General features: G+C 40.9%; 1 protein-coding gene across 1 annotated transcript in view; it reads left to right on the forward strand.

Annotated features, from left to right (window-relative positions):
* Positions 1-2,962: 2,962 nt before the first annotated feature.
* Positions 2,963-20,414, forward strand: part of LEF1 (lymphoid enhancer binding factor 1) — a 163,327-nt gene continuing 145,875 nt past the window's right edge. The window contains 4 exon segments of the mRNA XM_074228738.1: positions 2,963-3,001; positions 3,003-3,182; positions 4,973-5,039; positions 6,740-6,876. Coding sequence (XP_074084839.1) covers positions 2,963-3,001; positions 3,003-3,182; positions 4,973-5,039; positions 6,740-6,876 — 423 coding nt within the window.

Below are 20,414 nucleotides of genomic sequence, written 5' to 3' on the forward strand. Positions count from 1 at the left end.
GGATCCGGCCGTTTGCAAAGTCAAACATCAGCCGACGGTGCGTGGCCCGAGGTAGTTTCGTTAGAAATGTTTCCAGAGACTAATAAAGATGAAAGGGAAGCCCCCGTCCCGAGGCCCGAGGCGGCTCCTCGTCAGGGTCCCCCCCCTCGGTCCCCTCCCGGCCGCTCCCGCCCAGGCCGCGAGGGAGCCCAAACAATTAACAGGAAGGAGAAAATGGGATTCGAATTAGGCTTATCGCTCGCGACCGTGGTGGTCCTCGGACTAACTGGGCCTGCAGACCGGCCCCGAGCCAGGGCCGGGGCCGGGGCCGGGCCGCCAAAGTCCGCCCTCACCCCCTCTCCTGGACTTCACCATGAGAAGGGCACCTTCGGCTGCTTTGGGGGGACCCAGTCGTCTATTTTCTTTTCCTTCCGATCGCCGTTCACATCATTAACTAAAGTCTCCCGTGTTTGCTCACATTTTCTTTAAACCCTCAGACGATATGAACGTTTATGATTGTATCTGGCATACAGAGATCATAGATGGTATCAAAGGAAGCTTAACACCTCCACGCTCCAAGAAAGAAACAATGAAAGAAACAAAGAAAGGAAGAAAAAAGAAAAAAGAAAGGGAGAAGGAAAGAAAAAACACAGAAAGAAAAAGGGAGAAAGGGAGAAAGAAAGAAAAAAGAAAGGGAAACGAAAGAAAGAAAAAGAAAGGTAGAAAAGAAGAAAAAAGAGAGAGGGAAACAAAGAAAGAAAAAGAGAAAGAAAGGAAAAAGAAAGGGAAACGAAAGAAAGAGAAAGAAAGGGAGAAAGAAAGAAAAATGAAACAAAGAGGGAAACAAAGAAAGAAAAAGAAAGGGTGAAAGAAAAAAGAAAGGGAAACAAAGAAAGAAAAAAGAAAGGGAAACAAAGAAAGAAAAAAGAAAGGGAGAGAGAAAGGGAGAAAGAAAAAAAGAAACGAAGAAACAGAAAGAAAGAAAAGAAAGGGAGAAAGAAAGGAAAAAGACAGAAGGAAACAAAGAAAGAAAAAGAAAGGGAAGAGGAAAGGGAGAAAGAAAAGAAAAAAGAAAATGTTTTTTTTTCTCTAACTCTAGCATTAGTCTACTGATATGCTGTGGCAAGATTTTGTTTTTGTTTTTCCTCTAAGGGATAAAATTGTCAGCTGTTCAAAGCGGATTGAATTTCCTTCACTTCCTTCTCCCCTCGCTGCCACCCCTTTTATCCTCATCCCAAACTCCCCGTATATCACTAATAATGTATCTGCCATGCATGCATTATTCATGGAAAAGTAAAGCCTTCAAATGTTTTCATTCTTTAAAAGTTGTTTAGTAACCCCCACGGCCAAAGTAGCCAGCAGTGGTGACATTTTCGATCCCGTGCCCAGCGCTGACACGATCCCTCACCCGAGGGGCAGTTTTGTGTGATTGTTGCCTCTGGGGCACAGCTGTTTTCGCATACTATAACCAACGTCCTTTTCGTCTCGAGCGGTTTGGGGGCTTTCCTAGATGGCCGGTAGCGGCCAGAACTCAACGTGGATAGCGAAATAGAATGACTTTCAGAAATTGTGTTTTCTAACCTTGGTTTCCCCTAGATGTAAGAAAGAATCAACACAAGGGCTGCCCAAGCATAGCGCCGCCTCGCAGCGCCGGGGACGTCTGAGGTCGGAGCTGCCTTCTCGGCTCCGTGCAGGGGTCCCTGGGGCGCGCGGCCCGGGCTCTGCCCGTGGGGCTGCGGCTCTCGCCCTTTGACAGCTAGGACGGCCTGTCGGTCCGCCCGCGCCCCCCGTGCGCGGGGTGCCCACCCTGTCGTGCGGCACCGTGGGCGTCTGCCTAACACGGCCCCCTCCCCACTTCGCGCGTTCGATCGGAGCCCGCGGGGGCCTGTCCGGGGCCCCGCGCGTTGGCCGCCCCGCGCGCTGACCGTCCCGGCGCGGTGGGGCGCACCGCCGGGGAGGGGCACCGCCGGGGGGGCGCGGGTACCTGCGCCGGCTCCCGCCCGCTCCCCTCCCCCTCCCGTGCCCCTCGCGGAGCCCGTCCGCGCCCGTCAATCAGAGCCGCGGCCTCGCTTTCATCTCTGCGCGAACCGGAGACGGGGCCGGACGGGGCGCGCGGGCGGGGCCTGAGCAGCGCCGGCCGCCCCCGTGCAGCCCTAGCTCCCGGCCCCCCGGGCCCGGCCTCCCGGGACGCGCCAGCGCGCGGAGGACCGGTGCTGCGGCTCCCAGCGCGGGGGCAGCCCGGCCGGCGGGGGGGGGGGGCGGCGGCCGGACGGCTCCGGAGCGGCCGCCGCGGAGGCGCGGGGGGCGGGAGGCGCGGGAGGCGCGGGGCTCACCTGCGGAGCGCGGCGCGGCGCAGCCCGGCCCCGCCGCCCCCCGCCCCGCGCGGCCCCGCCCCCGCCCCGCCCCGCCCCGCCCCCGGCTCCAGGAGCCCCGGGGCCTCGGCTGGCGCTGACGGAGGCGGCGGAGCCGGGAGAGCATGAGGGCCGGAGCCCGACGCGGCCAGGAGACAAAGGAGGGTCGGGCTCCCGTCTGAGGCCGCGCTGGGCCGTCCGGCCGGCCGCCTCGGCGCCCCGCGACTGCCGCGGACCTCGGCTGCCCGCTCGCCCCGGGCCCCGGCGGGCTCGGAGATGCCGGGGCGCCTCGGACAATAAGCCGCGGCCGCCGCGGCCGGAGCCGCCCGCCGCTGTGGCCGCGCCCGCGGAGCCCCTCGCGCCCTGAGCGCCCGCGGCCGCCGGGCCCCGCCGTCCCGCCTCGGAGAGCCGCGCCGCCGCCCGCGCCCCCCAGCCCCCGGCCCCGCAGCCCGGCGCGGCCCTCGGGGCCCCCGCCCGCGCCCCCAGCCCCCGGCCCCGCAGCCCGGCGCGGCCCTCGGGGCCCCCGCCCGCGCCCCCCAGCCCCCGGCCCCGCAGCCCGGCGCGGCCCTCGGGGCCCCCGCGGGGCCGGCCTCCGTCCCGCTCCAGCGGCCGCGGCCGCGAGCGCCGCCGGCATGCCGCAGCTCTCGGGGGCGGGCGGCGGCGGCGGCGGCGGGGGGCGACCCGGAGCTGTGCGCCACGGACGAGATGATCCCCTTCAAGGACGAGGGCGACCCGCAGAAGGAGAAGATCTTCGCGGAGATCAGCCACCCCGAGGAGGAGGGCGACCTGGCCGACATCAAGTCCTCCCTCGTGCACGAGTCCGAGATCATCCCGGCCGGCCCCGGGCACGAGGTGAGCGGCGGCGGGGGGGGGGGGGCTCCGCGGCGGGTGCACAGGTGTGTGCGCACAGGTGTGCGTGCGTGCCGGCCCGACTTCTGAAGCCGGGGCAGCGCGGGGCGGCCGCGATGTGCTTGCGCGCGTGGGCGCGTGGACCGTGCCGGCACCTGCGTCCGCGGGGCCCCGCGCCTCGGTGTCCCCGGTGCGCGCCGGCCTCGGCCGCCTCCCTTCCCGCTGGGTAGCCAGAGAAGCGGCCGAGGGGCCGGCGGAAGGTCTCCCTTGGAGGCGCGGCCCCGCCGGCCAAGCCCCCGAAACGCGGCCGCGCGGGGCGCCCCCGGCCCCCCCCGAGGAGCGTCAATAGAGACACGTGGGCGGCCGAGAGGAGCAGCCCCGACCCCTGACCCCCGCAGCCCCCGGGCCGGCCGGAGTGTCCGGAGCCGTCTGGGCCCGGACGGAGGTCCGGGAGCGCAGGCGGGAGCCCTCCCGGGCTCGCAGGGCGCGGACACAGAGCCAAGCAGGCCCCGAGCCTCCGCCTCCGGGGGGCAAAGAACGGGGAGCCCGGGCCGGGCCCCGCGAGCCCGGCCCGGGGCAGCGGCGAGGGGAGGCGCGGGCTCCGCAGGAGGAGGGGTCGGGCCCGGTCCGGCCCGGCCCGGGGCAGCGGCGAGGGGAGGCGCGGGCTCCGCAGGAGGAGGGGTCGGGCCCGGCGCGGCGCGGCGCGGCGCAACGGGGCGGCAGCTCCTTCCCGACTCCCGGGCAACTTCGGGGATTCCTCGGCCCGGGCCGGGGGCTCGGCCAGCGCGGGCCTCGAAATCTCGTTTTCAAGAAGAACACAGAATTTGAGATTCAGCCCTTCCCCGCCAAAAACCGTTCCAACCAGATCGTGGGCAGACGTGGGCAGATGTGGGCAGATGTGGGCATGTGGAGGGCATGTCAGAGCAATGGACTCAAAGGGGCTCAAAACTTTCTAATGGAAATAAGGCTCCACGTGGCCTTGAGATGGCTTCCTCAGCATCACTAAGGTCAGCTGTATGTAGAATCTAAGACGTATACACACACATAGACATATACTTAGATATATGTATGTTTATCTGTGTATATGTATTTGAAGCTGGTAAAGACTATCAAAATATTGAACAAATGCATGGTCAAAAAATACATCATAGGGTGAAAACTTAAAAGGGATCTGAGAAGCCACCTTATTAAAAAGTGAGTCTCAGAGGAGTTAGATGATGTGCTCAAGATGACACAAGTAATAACCGTCAGAAAGGAGATTCGGACCCAAGTTCTTGGCCTGAATCAGTACTTAAGTTGTACTGTTATTCTTTGATTTTTTTATAGGTAGGCGAGTATTAGCTTCCCCTTCCTCTCCCCTCTTCTTATTCTTCTTACTTTATGATTAATAGGCTTTGACAATACTTAATCTATATTTTATCACATTCTTAAAATCTGTTTTAAAATAATTTTAAAATTCTGATCCTCTTAAAAATACTACCATTGATAAAATATATATATATATAATTACATAGCTATTTAATCTATAGGTAATATAACTATAGAGATATCTGTATATCTTTGACTAGATACAGGTTATATGTAATTTTATATATATATTACATATATACATATATATTACATGGTTATAGAGATTTTAATATAACTATAGAGAGTGATCTCTTGTCTATATTCTAAATTACCACTATAAAATAATGTTAAGTTTGTTAGGCGGTTTAATTGCTATTTATTGTTGCTATAGACCATAACTCAAGATTCTCTTTCTTTTGCTGACATGGGTGGCTCGTGATTAGGTGGTCAGACAAGCACAAACTTCTCAGGACTCATACCATGACAAAGCCAGAGACCACCCGGATGAAGGTAAGAGTGCTGCTGAATACTCTAATCTGACATCGTCCTTCTCTTATATACACACAAGTGACCTAATTTGACATCACTTTGTGAGATTGTATATGTAAGGCTTATAAATTATAATACAAATGAGAAAATGTGACTGAATTATTTGTTTTTTAAAATCTCTATATTTTGGTGGACATGTAACTCTCTCCATCTATCTATCTATATGTATACATAGATACATACGTATATCTATGTATAGGATATAAACATTTGGAGTAACAATTTTTTCTTCTCTTTTTCCCCTTCCCCTGAAACCATTACCTTACATTTTGAATGATTTAAGCTACTGATATTTTATGCATTATATGAAGTTTAATTTTTCTTCTAAAATAAGAATTGTGTTTCAAAAAGTAAGATATGAATTATAATAGATAGCCTATGCCCTAGCTTTTTGAAGATATAGCTGTATATATTAACGTCTTGGTTGGGGTAAGAAAAGGTAGGCATGGTCTTTGTGTCCCTAGTTCCTAGCACATAATAGACTCATAATAGATACTGGATGATAAGTTAATTGATCGCTTAATTTTGGAAGATGTAGCTTTAAGTTTTGCATTTTAAAAGTCAGTCATAATTACAAAGCACTGATAACCCATCTGGGTGACCTTGGCCAAATCATTTAACTCCTGGGCCTGTCACCTCTGATTACTCCTCTCTAAAATGAGGGGGTTGTACTATGTGATCTTTCAGTGGTACCTTCCAGCTCTAAATCCTGTGATCCTTTAATCCCCTATGATCCATTTCTGGCATTTACCATTTGTTTTGTTTTGTTTGGGGGTGAGGGTAGGCTGTGAGGGGAAGATTAAAGGGAGAGCTTCATACGAGCTAATAGGTCCCAACAGTTGTTAGGGTTCTCCAGTATGCCAGACTGTATCTGTTCTCCTTAATTACTTAAAATTGGCATGACCAGGATGAATTGTTCATCCATGCAACACATCAGCCAGCAGAGGAAGTGAAGCTGACTTTATGATGCCATGCTCTCTTCTTGGCCACAAAGTCAGTGGTCGAGAGACAAAAATCTATATGCACAGAACAATTCCAGACACTTGCTGCTATTGACAGGATGTTGGTGTTGTTTTAAATCAAACCCCAGAGTAAACCTTTTATAAATTTAGATTCTTGCCCATATTTGTCAGATAAAACTCTCTTCCTGTCAGTTTGACATTTCTTTTCTGATAACTAAGATAGGGTTGTTTTTTTTTAACTGTTCCTTTTATTGGTGAACTAAATGAAAGACTGAGATATGTCAGGAGAGTTGATCTAGGTTTATGAAACCTTGGTACCATATTTGTTCTCCTCAGGGTCCCTATGTTGTCTTAGTCCACCTCGTCAAACTGAGTTGGATGGACAGAATTCATTTTTTTTAAAACATCAGTGTATAGTTTTAAGTAAATTAAACCATGTGTTTTAGAAACATCTGTTTTATAGCTTAGCTTTTTTAGAGCCCAAGACCACAGGTGCTGCCAGTTTAAAGTATAAATATAGAGTATAAAATCTTAATTAAAGTATTCTATAAACAAGTCTTTTCTGTAGGGTGAATATTTGCCTTATGACTATTGAGCTTTGAAATGCAGAAGTAAATTGACCTAGAAATTAAAAAAAAAATCAGTGGATCATTTGTTGTTTGCTTGTTTTTTTTTTTGTTTTTTTTTTTTTTTTTTTAGCAGCAAAGCATCCAGACGGAGGATTATACAACAAGGGCCCATCTTACTCCAGTTATTCTGGGTATATAATGATGCCAAATATGAATAATGACCCTTACATGTCAAATGGATCTCTCTCTCCACCTATCCCTAGAACAGTGAGTAATAAATTTCTATTTAAAGCTTCCCCTCACCCAAACTCCAGTGATTGTCTTTAAGTATTTGGCTAAAAAAATACTTGAATCTTTAGATGTTATACACCAACTCTCAGTGAATAAATGCTTTTATGATTGCCGGATTTGCTGTAACGCTGATTTTGGTGAGCTTGACCTTGGAATGTGAATTGGAGCTTTTGGATGTAAATACCAATTTTGTTTTGCTCGGTTTTAATAACTACAAACATTGTGCTCTTCATAGAGAAAGGAAATTTGTAATAAAATCTTCCAGTTATACAAGTACTGTATAGTTTTTAGTGTTCAAAGGTTATCAAAAAGGAGCAATATGAAGTAGAAAGAATTAGAGCCTACAGACAGATATAGGGTACCTTTCAGCTTAAAAAAGCAATGGCTTTCTGTTTATTTATCAATGCCAGTGTCACTTTTCAGCTCCACTTTGAATTTTTGCAACTAGTATATGAAGATATTGCATAGGGGACTGTTTCTCTTTAAGGTAATAGATTGAATGCAACTTTGAAAAAGTTCAAGCTGTGTTGGCATAATTCATTAGAATTTCATACTGCATTAATTGTTGTATGTTCTGTGTTCCTGGGAAAAGTAAATAAAAGACTTCACTAGGTAGAAGACAGTCTAATTGAAAAGTCTGATATATATAACATTTGAATATTTGTTTCAAAAACAAAAATAGGTTGGCCTTTTTTACAGAGAGATGACATGTCTGACCTGTGAGTAGAGCTTCTCTGAGTTGTTTGTCCTGTAGTGGTTATATATTTGTGTTGATTGACATAATTAATGTTTTTGTTAAACTGTGGTCTTAGAAAAAATAAAAAATAAAACTAGCTGATATCTGCAGCATCTCAAACCAGTCATCTTGGTTTTATTATAGATTTCATGGGGTATTAAATCCAGGGACAAATAAGGTATTTTAATAAAATTGGTGATTGATGACTAAGAAAAAAGTTATTCTGTTAGTATAAGAACCTTCCAGGATCCACCTAATTAATTAAGCCCTTTAACCTCACCCAAAGAAAATCCTCAAAATTACCCAAGGTTGATTAAAAAATATCAATAGCAGTCAATTCATGGTAATGATTATTTGTGAGGATCTTGAATATCTTTTATTTTTACCTTTGAAATGATAGAACATTAGCTACCTAGACCTAGAGTTATGTATTGTGAACTAGAAATGATTATTTTTTTCTATAAAACATAAAAAACATGTTTGAAGTTTTACCTAATGACAGTCTAGCAGAATTTGAAAAGTATTTTGTTTTTCAAGTAATTGATTTTATTTTTTAGACCTTTTGGTTTCATCATAGAATGTATTTAAAAATACAGACACTGCTCTCCTTCCTAAAAAAAGATGAATAGAATTAGACATTCTGATTCTTAATCATAAAATGTTCCTGACTATTAAAATTTTGCAGATATGCAAGAGAACATATTTGGTGGACTAAATAAACGTTAAATATGAGATATTCACTTTAATGTTTTGACTAAATGAAGTGAAGCTAGTCCTTATTTTTTATTTTAGTTCTAGAGTCCTCGTAGCCTTAATAAGGATCATGCAAGCAGCATTTTAGCATCTGGCTTACCAAATAAGAGAGCTTCTGTTGAAAAATATTTAGAATAACAAATTTTTTGAACATCCTGAATTATGGCATCCAGCATACTGATATACACATATGGCCATTAAAAAAATCTCATGCCTCTTTATTTATGATGAGACTGGCCCGACTGATCTTCCTTTTAAAGTTTTTTTATGAAGTTGACCCAACCCAAATTTTCTGGCATTGATAAACAAGACCCAAGAAAACCCAAATCTTTCCTGCTCCTTTGAAACCAGTGTTCTTCCTTTCCATTGCTCAACTTAGTCCAGGAGAAACTACTTGGGGATTTTGATTATGGGGTGGCTGGTAGAAAAGCACTTGGGTAAACCTCAAATCATTTGTATAAATGTGAGTTGTTGTTCTGGCAATTATTTCAGGGGAGATACTGGTGATCAAATGAAGCCCTGTATTTTCAGGGAATTGATTGAAACTCTGAAGTCAATCTGTTGAGTAGTTCTTTGCTTGGGAAACACTTATGGTGGAATCAATATAAAGCGTGCTTGTGCGGGCACGTGTGTGTGTGTGTGTGTGTGTGTTTTGATGTGAAGACTGTGGGTAGAAAGCATTTCTTGCTGACATGGTTACTTTTATCCACCATTTTTTTCTATTACACTTCTTTTTTTTTTTTTTTAACAGATTTCTCTTAGGCAATGTTTTCTCGTGGTACTCTTGAGTTTGCATAATTCCAGAAGCTGTTCAGGTCTAGCCACAAGGCTATGTGTGTTTAGTTACAAGTATGTTTTTTAGAGTCCAACTGAACTGCAGTCTTTGCTTTTTAATGCTTAACAGCTGGATTTTTGGGTTTTTGGTTCTTTTTTTTTTTTGTAATGTGTAAGAGATCAAAAACATTTAGCCGGAAGACAACCTCTCAGCCTTCCTCCCACTCCCTTCAGCCTTCCTGCTCCTTCTCTGTATTCTTAGATTCCTTGAGTTTCTAACTCTTCCTAGAGCCCTCACTAGCCTCAGCTCAGTTCCCATCAAAGGTGTTAGAGGCAGGTGACCATTTGTGTGAGCTTTTGGGTCTTGGGTAGCAGTCAGTCACCCTGTGGCATCCCTACCATTTCGTATTTGCATAACAAAGCAATCCCTTGTGTGCCGAATCTGTTGCCTGGAGGTGTTAGGACTGGTAACCTCAGTTCTTTCTCCCACTCCGTTCAGAGCATCCTCAATGATTTGTATTTATTGATAGATGAACCTGAAAATGCCATTGATGGCTAAAAAGTGATAGATAGCTACTGAGGGGTCTGTGAACGGAAGACATTTCTTTAATCCCAAATACAATTGCCCTCTATTAGGTCCACACACACTCAAACACTCGTTAAAGACTCTGGTTTTGTTTGTTGTTGATATTTTTACCCTTTCCAGGTTTATGCAGATAAATTTTTACAAGATGTTTATGGGACATCCAAGGGAGGGGGAAGAGAGTGGGTCTCAGAAAGTTGACCTTAAGAAGAAGCTGTTTAAAGAGAGCTAATTAGGTCTTAATGTGTTAACTCAGTAAAACTTTGAATTTATCTTGACAGATTAAAAAGAAGATACAGAAACTTCATTAGATGCTTTGAAGCAGGAACCTAGGAGAGTTTATTAGAAGCACACTGCAAAATTTTTCTCAAAACCAGTGAGTGAAATTGGTTTCAGCCTTGCTGACCTCACTGGTGAAAGTTGCCTTTATGTGGCTGTCTATTCATCGATGGTGTCAAACTTCCATTTGTCCCTTATGGCCACACAAAGACACTTACACCTCAGAAGAGATACAATTTGTTTCTCTTTAGCTATATAGAGAGAGCAAAAGCAGCATTGATAATCATATTCAGGAAGCCAGAGTGAAAGCTGCTGTTCAAATTCATACCCAAACTACAACACCACCTGGGCTGTGTAAATGTCATTCATTTAATCCTTCATTTTTTCTTTTTGTTGTTTCTCTGGTGAAGAGAGGAAAACAGTATCAGAATCAATTTTTTTGAAGGTAACATTTTTCATATACAGTAAGGTCTTTTTAATTTAATTGATTTGTATCATATTATTGAGAATTTTAACCTATTTCACTGTTACATGATTTTTATTTTAAAGAAGTTTACATTTTAATTGTTTGATGGATAGAATTACTCTCAAAATAATTTTCTTTAAATTCTTCTCAATCTCACATAGACATACAAATGTATGGACAACTTTGAAAAAAATCTTGGGACATGTTTTTGGATACTGAAGTGATTTGCCATTTCCTTCTTTAGCTTATTTTTCGGATGAGGAAACTGAGACCTATAGGGTTAAGTGACTTGTTCAGGGTCACACAGATAGTAAATATCTGAGGTGGCATTTGAACTCCCGGCCTATGTATCACTATCCAACCACATCTTTACTTGACTTTACTTGAATCCTTATTGATATGATCCATTCTGGCTTTAGATTTTATGAGCTTTTTCATTACTAAAAGAAATTCAGCATTTTCATGCCTTGCCACTCTTAAAAAAAAAAGTTCCATGAATTCCTCTGCTTTTTTTTTTTTTTTTAATTACTACCTGCGAGTCAGGGCCCAGGGATGAAGCTTGGCCTTCCCATAATCATACAGTCAGTCTCAGCCTGAGCCACATTCTGAGGCTTTCCAGTTTTGTAGCTCCTCTGAAAGCATGTGCTCTGCTAATAAAGAGAGAGAGAACTAAGGGGCCAGCCAGTTCTCAGCCTGAGAACTTAGGCTTGTTCTTTGACAACCTAGCGAAACGCATTCTCATTGAGGCATCAAAGTATGATGTTAGGGGAAGTACTTATTGATAATGTGGTTTATTTATTCTACTCCACCCCCAGCCTGGTCCAGGGAACATATTTTTAATTGTTTAATTTAATAGAAGATACGTAGACTATTGAAAATGTAATGTTTTGTTCCCAGACATAAAAGGTAGGAAAAATAAATGGGTGCAGATTTCTCTTCTGTCTTTCATCAGTTCAGCTGGCTTCTTCAAGGCTAAAACAAAAGGCCTTTTGCCCGATTGATACTCAGAAAGTAGAAGTCCAAATAGGGTTCTCCTTGGAATCTCAGGATCAGTACTGTTTCACCATGATTACATCATTTAAGACAAGTCATCTTGGTAGAAAGTTTACTACTCCAAAATGTAGAGATTTCTCAAGGACAAGAACTTTTAAAAAATACTTTTAGCTATTTTCTACATTAATGTGTTGGAAAGATATGAAGAAATGGTATTAATTTTAAAATTCCATCTCCTTTTCCCTGGAACAACTTTATGACATTATTAGTGTATCTCTAATATTCCTCGAATTATATATTTTGAAGTGTTAAGGTGGACTGTATCATTTATAGTTATGTATGGTGTTTGCAAAAACCATCCAGGTATAATACCTAGGTAAGGGAGGAGTTACTTCCTAAGTGATTTATTGCTCAATTCTTGGAGTGATAGAACTATCTTTGTAAAAGAAGAATCATAACTGTCACAGATGTTTATAAGTTAATTTGGAAAAAAAAAGGAAGACACTATGTCTGTCCTTCAGTTAGAAACTACTAATTCATATGGACTTTGAGTCATATTTCTAATAGTGAATCTGGATTTATAGTGATTTATCTATATTCTGCAACAATTCTCTTTGTGCTAAGAGGAGGCTCAGTTAGAGTTGGCCATTTAGTAGCAGGTTCTGAGGTTCTGGAAACTGGCCCATATGGATTATAATATGTGGCCTTAGTAGCACCATTATGGAACTGCTCTGCCATCTTTGATAGGCCCCTTTTAACTAATCTTGGGAGACTTATTCCTTAAACATAACTTTCCTTGATTTGTAACTACTGTATTTTTTTCAAATAAGAAATTAGACCAATTCTTGATTTTGAATCACGTTTTTGGTCAGAATTATCTTTTTTTTAAATGCATAATTATATCGAAATAGTTATAAATGGACCCCTGGGGGTGTCTGGGCTCTAGTTTAAAAACCACTCTCTGTGTATGTTATGTGTGCACATGTATATGCAGAATATACAGAAATTTCTGTTTTTGAACAAGATTTGAAACTAAGAAGAAAAAATATGTATGGCATCAGAAGGGATACATGAGAAAACACCAGAATGTTTGTTTTGACAAAGAAAAGTATACTTAGCTTATCCTCAGGTAAAACCAAGATTCAACAGTTTGTTGGTGTTACTGAGTTGGGGGTAATCCTTTAAAAATCTTCTTTTAACTAGTGTCTTAGTTACAGTGACTTTGTTTCCATTAAAATGAACCTCCCCTCCCTTTTCTCTCTCTGTATACCTCTATCTGTGTGTACATACACATACTGGATCTCCCCATCTCAACTGCAAAGTCTACCCATGGGCCTAATCCCATTACTGATCAACAGGGAGCTTTGACCAACATGGGTTGGTTCAATTTTCCTTAGCCTAACTGGTGCCCAACCCTCACCATATTAATGCCAAACTGAGTTCAGCCATCCAATTAGTAAAGCTGCCTTCAGCTCAAACTCTGGAGGTGAGAGATCAGCTGGCCTCAGGCTCCTCAGGAAGCCAGGATTACAGATGGCTGTGGCAGGTACCAGTATATTATCTAAAGCAGCTGTTCTTAACTTGGGTTCTGTGGTCTACCCAGGGGTCCATGAGTTGGTTAGGTTCTTTTTAATACATATTTTTATAACTTTTAATGTAATTAGTTTTCTTTATATTTTACTTTGAACTTTTAAAAAGGTCATTTTGAGAAAGGGTGGGTAGACTTTATCAGAAGTCTGTAAAACAATAGAAATTTAAGAACCACTGGTCTAAAGTGTCTCATCACTTCTCTTATCACATCTCCCATGCATTTCCCACTTGTATTCTACTCTGGACTAAAAACTGGGGAGAAGAGAAAAGTCAAAAACAATCCTTTTGTGAGAGAGTTCACAGTCTAATGGAGGAGACAAGACATGATTAAGGGTTGTGTCTTTGTTTTGTACTTCCAATGCTTAGTGCCTCAATATGAGGGAGACATAAATATGTGCAAAATACATAAAAATAAATACGAGCTAATTTTAGGAGGGGAGAAAAGGTACTAACATCTAGGCTTCTTGTAGGAAATGACATTTTGACTGGGGGAAAGACAGCCTTTGAACTTCATTGAAAGAATTAAGAGAAAGCTTTTTAGTTCTTATATATGTACATGTATTCTAAACCCATGGCCTACATGTTTATACACACACACACACACACACACACACACACATTTATCTACCTTTTTTTTTAACTTGTGACTCCATGGAGTGCAGTCACAAGACCTTTCCTCTGATCCAGTAGTCAGTTGTAGACTAAGTTGATTTCTCAATGTTCCTGGTTTGAGCTGTTGTCCCCAAAACTTATACAATCCTTAGAAGTTCTCCATGAGATAAATCTGAGAAGAAAAAGGGCCAGGAGAGAACACAAGGCCCTTTAGGATTAGATACCCAACTTCTAGGTTTTGGACTATTTAGAATGTTGTCAGAGAGGGAGATTTTAAGTCTCTAAATTTATATATCTCCATATATTTACATACTGATATTTGTAGCTGACCAAATCTCTTAAATTAAAGGTTTGTGTGGCTCATAACTCTAGGGAGAATGTGTTAGACATTATGCAATGTAAGCAGGAGACAGAGCAGAGGAGATAGGTTTGGTTGCCTGTCTTTTTCTTTTTCAACAAGTAAAACATGTTAGGGGTAGAACCACATAGGAGATAGTTGAAGAGTTTTTTTTAATTTTATGTTAGGCAAAAGTGTTTGTGAGATCTTTAAAAATTTCATTACTTACCAAATGTCCATTCCACTCTTCCAAAAATGATACTGGGCAAGATTTCTCATTCAGCAAGTATTGATCGACTACTATGTGTCTGTCCCTGGGTCTAGATGCTGTAGAAATAAAGTCTCAGAAGAAACAGTCTCTGCCCTCAAAGAGGTTACTGTCTGTGGAGGAGACACAAACACATGTATGTGTATTATGTGTTTGTACATGTGTATGTTGCACATGCGTGTGTGTTTGTACATGAGTGTATGTACATATGTGAATGTTTATTTTCATGCATTCTCTTTCTGCATTTATATATTATATAGAGTGAATGCATTAAAAATAAATTACATCTGCGGACATAAGGAAAAGCCTCTTGAGATGCCTTTTGATCTGATCTTTGAAGGAATCTAGGAATTCTAAGAGATGAGGTGAGGAGGAAGAACAATTCCAGCACGAGGGACGAGTTCTTTAGAAGCATGGAGAGATGAGAGATGAAGTGAATTGTGTGAATAAGAGTGAGGAAGGCCAGACTAGAAGTGTTGAAGGGAAATGAAATCTAATAAAGCTGCAAGAGTAGATGGGGAAGCAAGTAATGAAAGGTTTAAAATGCCAAAAGAAGTTGTATTTGCCCTACAGGTAATAGGGGAACCAATGGAGTATAAATTCCAATAATGAGCAGTATTGTGACATGGCCAGACTAGTGTGTTAGGAAAATCACTTGGGCAGTGGTTAACATGTTATTTGTAGAATTCAGTAGTTCCCCCACCCCCATAAATCTGTTGGTCTTTGAGAAGGATGGAGTAGGGGAATTTGAAGTTTTACTCAGCACTAACCTTAAAAAGAGAGATGTCTTGGAATCAGGGATGAATTTAAAGTCCCAAGATGTGAGTTTGAATTCTAGCCCTGCCACTTACTATTTGGTCAAGTCAGTTGGGCCTCAGTTTCCTGATCTGTAAAATGAAAATTGGACTTGATAGCTTCTATAGTCCCTTACATTTCCAAATCTATCATCTAAAATATGAGAATTATGAGAATAGGAGTGACCTCATTTTGTAGTTTTAATTTCCTTTTATTTGGTGGTGCTATCAACTTCCAAATAAAAGTATAGACTGAAAAAAGAATAACAGAAGTCTGACCTATTATATTTTCCTTAGAGGAAAAAAAATTCTCTTTTAAAAAAAGGAAATTGTAAAGGATTGCTCATGAACTTCAAGAATTTTATTTGCTTGTACTAAATACTCATTGCCATTCTTTCTTTACTTTCCAGTGTGAATGGTGAAATAGAAATGCTTTTTATTGTTGGACCTTTGTTCCCAAATAATCCATCATATTAAACCAAAGATGATTAGAAAAGAGCATCATTTCCAGTATTTTAAATTAATTAATTTTAGCATTTCTCTGATTTAAAATATTTTGCCTGGGGAGTTGGGAGGGGGGAAGTGGAAGGGGAGAGGAAGGCAAAAACAGCAGACTTGTTTTTTAATCCTGAATCTCCTCTGAACAACTTAAAAGATTTAATTATAGAATATGAAATTTTCAGGTAGAAATTTAACAGTCATTATTAGGTGCTAAAAAGAGTGAAATTTGGATCCTGATCTAGGAGGAATGTCATAATAAGTCATAGAATCTCTCGCCTAGGTCCTACCAGTCTGGCAGATAAAGGGCTGATAGGAATGTTTTTTTTTTTTTTTCAAAAGAGTGCTTGAAATGGAACGTATCAGTAGTAACAAGAAAACTGCCTTTGAGGTGTTTTAGTATCATATGGTTAATTCTTTGCAATTCATTTTTTGTTCTCTACTAGATTTGGAGGTGGGTGTTTTGGTTTGTTTTTTTGTTTTTTAAGCATTTGAGATATTTTCAGACATTAGAAAAATGTTTGGTGTGGTTTTTCTGGATATTGCAACATCACCATTCCTCTAATATAGTGAGTTATCAGCAGGGGATGTTCCTTGCAGGGTACAGAAGAATTTCTTGATTCTTGTGTTAGTAGATATGGGAGTAAAGAAGGCATAGGTGAGAAGCCAGTAGAGTGAAAAACTCCAGAAGGGAAATAAGATTTTTTTTTAATAAAAAAAGGAGGAGATGGAAAACAGCTGATCCTTGCTATTTAGTCTCTCCTTTGTCCTTGCCTTGTAAGGAAAATGGTGAATCAATGCTGAAAATACTTTTGAACATTAGGTAGAGGAATTTATATTAAGATATTTAAAAATCCTTTGACTAAAAAAACCAAATTCTCATTTTCCTAAAACGATCATTCTGTGATAAAAAGTGGACTAATCAATCACTCCAGGCTTCACAAATTTATTACCTGATTTTGAGACTCAGGAGAGTTCCTGACTTTCCTCTGTGTATCATCACCCTCAAGTAATTAGATAGTAAATACTTGCAGGCCAAATCTACAAATGAAAGTCTTTAATTCTCCTATTAGCATAGTAATCATAAAGGTAACTGATATCACTGAGTACTAGAAAGATGGGGAAGAATAGTTTAGGGTGAAATCAATCAAAATTTAAAAAAAAAAACCTTCATCAGGCTTATTTACCCCAGTGGAAAAATAACATGCAAAAATCTATGGGTCTATGAATGTACCAAACAAACAGATGAGTCAGTTTTTTTTTCCCTTAGGGATTTTATTGAAACCCACACTGATTTCTTCAGTATCAGTGTTACTCAACTTTTTTTCAGTGTCATGAACCCCTTTGGTAGTCTATGAACCCTTTTTTGTAATAATGTTTTTAAATAAATAAAATAAAAATATAGGATTAGGATAGGTAGATATAATTTTTCCTCTAAATTTATAAATTTCCTCTAAAATCTATCCATTGACCTTTGGAGTCAGTGTATGCCAAGTTAAGAACTTCTTCTCTAAAGGATTCAAAGACCAAGAGATTTCTTGAAAGGGCAGTGTGGGGATGGGGAAATTTAAGCTTCTTTGGGGGTGGGGGGAGAGGCAGGAAAGGAGTCAGTAACCTAAAAAGAACCAGTGTCATCTCATTATCAGGATTTAAATCTCTTGGTAAACTATTATGAATAGTAGATATATAATTGTTGTAGAGCCAACAGTTTACATTCAGGATTGAAAACAATATGTATGATTTTTCTCTTCTTTGTTTTCTTTAAAAAATAAAAAATCTTAGATGATTAGTTGAAACGAAGGGGAAAAAGTAGCTTACCAAGAAGTCTACTATCATCTTTTATACATACATTATGTTTTCTCTGAATCATTGAGATGGAACTAAAAACATGATAGGGAAAAAAACATTTGCTGCAACTGTGGTAATCAGTAAGAAAGCTATTTGCCAACAGCAGGAGGATAATAATAATCTAAGTATTCTTGGAAAACCTGGAATCCATTTATTCCATTTTTGATCATTACTTTTATATTTGAATTTTTTTAAAAAAAATCTCCAGTTTGAAATTCAAGATTTTAGTTAGTCCCAACAGATTGAGTTGAAGAATTTTTTTTATTAAAATAATCATTAACTGTCTTTGAATGTTAGACTAATTTTCAAATGATTATAAGCAAAATTGGTATGACTATATTGTAATTATGACTTTTTGATAATTTAATAGATTACCTTTAAAGTTGGTATTTTGAAATGGTTTGAGATGACATTTATTGTAGTCTGCATTTTTTATAAATGAAACCTTTTTTTTAAGAAAGATTTTATTTATTTTGAGTTTTACATTTTCCCCCATTCTTGCATCCCTCCCCCCACCCCCCACAACAAGCATTCTGTTAGTCTTTACATTGGTTCCATGTTTAAAGTCTCCATTTTTAGGACTTATTTTGTTTTTCAAAAGTGAAATCCTGATATTCTTCACACAGATAAATAAATGTCTAAAGGTTTCTGTTAAAGAAGTATCTGTTTATTCATTGCTAGTGGTTCATTTTTAAGAACAGATACCCAAACTTTAGGTAGCTCCTACTTCACCCAGAAGGATGCCTTAAAAAAAATATCTCCAATGTCTCTGTGATCTTGTTTTGTGGGGCCTGTATCTTGGGTACCAAATCACGAAAGTGAATTAAATCTGCAGTTTGTGTCAGATGTTATTGAAGTATTTTGGTTTTGCTTTTTGTTTCAACTTCAAAGATGATTCCAATTTTTATTTTTAGAGGATGTGGTTATTATTAGACTTAGTACTACAGAATCAAAAACTTTCACCCTGTCGATTTCTATGACATGTCAATGCTTCTTTTCTAGTTATCTAATTTTTATGTCTCCCAATTCAGATCCCAGTATATCACTTAAATAGGTTTTGGGAAATATTATTAGAAGAAATCTATAAAGAAGTTGCTGGACTTCCACCAGCTGCCTAGAAAAGTGAATAGTCATTTGGGCAACGTGAGAATATGATTCTCTGGTTCTTGTGTATTATGTACAAGTAAAGATAATAGTTTCTTCAAAGGAGTTTGAGATATATTTGTTAGTGCCATTTGTTAGAGAATTGATGAAAAAAGATTCCTTCTGCTTGTATGTGTATACATGTATGTTTAAACCAAACTGAATTATAAGGCTGAAGTTTACTCTGTAGGTTTTTGTGATGGCAAAATCCTCTCAGTTCTAAGAATACTAGAGGATCACTTATCTAGTTCTAGGCCTCATAGTACAACCTTTCATTTGATCTGCACAGATCATAGAAAAATCACAGGAAATAGAAGAGTTTGTTAGGGTAAGTGTTTTCAGAAGCAGACAAATACATTTTATTAAGATGTTGGGTTTTTTTTTTAAGGTAATTCTCAGTGTTTGTTCTCTCTTTCATTATGCCTCACTGTGCCGTTTCCCCCCAAGTCCTAAGTGGACAAGATAATTAACCAGATGGCTTTGGAGTGCAGAATTTTGTGCCTTTTGGAGTCTTTTAGGTAAATGGGGTTGCCTTTACCATGCCAGTGTTGACTCTTTATGAGAAAAATTATCCTGTCAGAAAAAAAAGTGTTCTTTGTACATAAGGCAATTAAAATGTGGTTTGTGTTTCATTTCTTAGAAGGAGTTGTTAACTATAATTTTTGTGATGCCATGATGTTAGGCTAAGTAAGAAAAATTAGTTTAGAATCATACATAATCATGATCACACCAGGGAAGTTGTGATCACTGTGCATTTGAGTTTAAGTAAAAAGGCAAACTCCAAAGAATATTTCTCTTTTTGAAGTTATTAGCCATGCACTATGTCTCCTTAGTAAAATGAATGATGTGTTTTTTTCCTCTCCTTTGTTTCATCCAAACAGATGGGATTTACCTATGTATGCTCACTCTAAAGCTACCTCACCCTGGGATATGACTTATTCTCTTATTATACTGGCTTGATCTTTTACCCATTTTATCACAGGAAGGATTTTACTGATCTTAAGAGATGGATATTTAGTGTGTACAAGAATTATCTCTGGGACTGTAAACATAAGTATAGTCTTATTTCTGTGCTTCCCCAAAATATTTTTTACTCTACTAGATGAATAAGCCATTAATTTTTTTAACCTATGGATAAGCTATAAGCCTTTGCATTCTTAGTTCTGTTACCATGTTAGTGTCTTCTTATTGACAAATGCACTAGAATTATGATCAAATGATTTGTCATTTTAGGAGTAGATCTATCTTATGTTGATAATAATTTGTTTGCATGTTGTCTTCATCATTAGAAAATAAACTCCTTAAGGACAGAGACTGTGACTTTGCCCTTCTTTGTATCTCCAGTGCATAGCATGGTATCTTCTCCATAGTAAATATATAATAACTAGCATTAAATATTCTAAGCTTTAAGATTACAAGTTCATTTTACAAATATTAACTCATTTGATCCTCAAAACATCTCTGTGAAGTAGGTGCTATTTTTATCTCCATTTTACAGATGAAGAAACTGAAACAGGCAAAGATTAAACAATTTTTCCAAAGTCACACAGATAATAAGTGTCTGAAACTGGACCCTTATTTGGTTTTGACTGATTAACTGAACAGCCACTATAAAGAAAATTTATTTCTCTGTCTTTCTATCTCTTTGTCTCTGTGTCTCTTTCCCTGTCTGTCTCTCCCTCCCCCCCCCCCCCACTCCTTCTCTCCAGACTTGTGATTCTGTTGATCTACAAAAACTCCACCAATAAAAATTGGCAATTTGTCTGCAATGTATAGTTTCAGAGAATTTCCTGGGCCATTTGCCTAGGATCACAAAGTCAGTCTATATCATAAAAAAGGA

The sequence above is a fragment of the Macrotis lagotis genome, chromosome 3, assembly GCF_037893015.1.
Source record: "Macrotis lagotis isolate mMagLag1 chromosome 3, bilby.v1.9.chrom.fasta, whole genome shotgun sequence".
Classification (NCBI taxonomy): domain Eukaryota; kingdom Metazoa; phylum Chordata; class Mammalia; order Peramelemorphia; family Peramelidae; genus Macrotis; species Macrotis lagotis.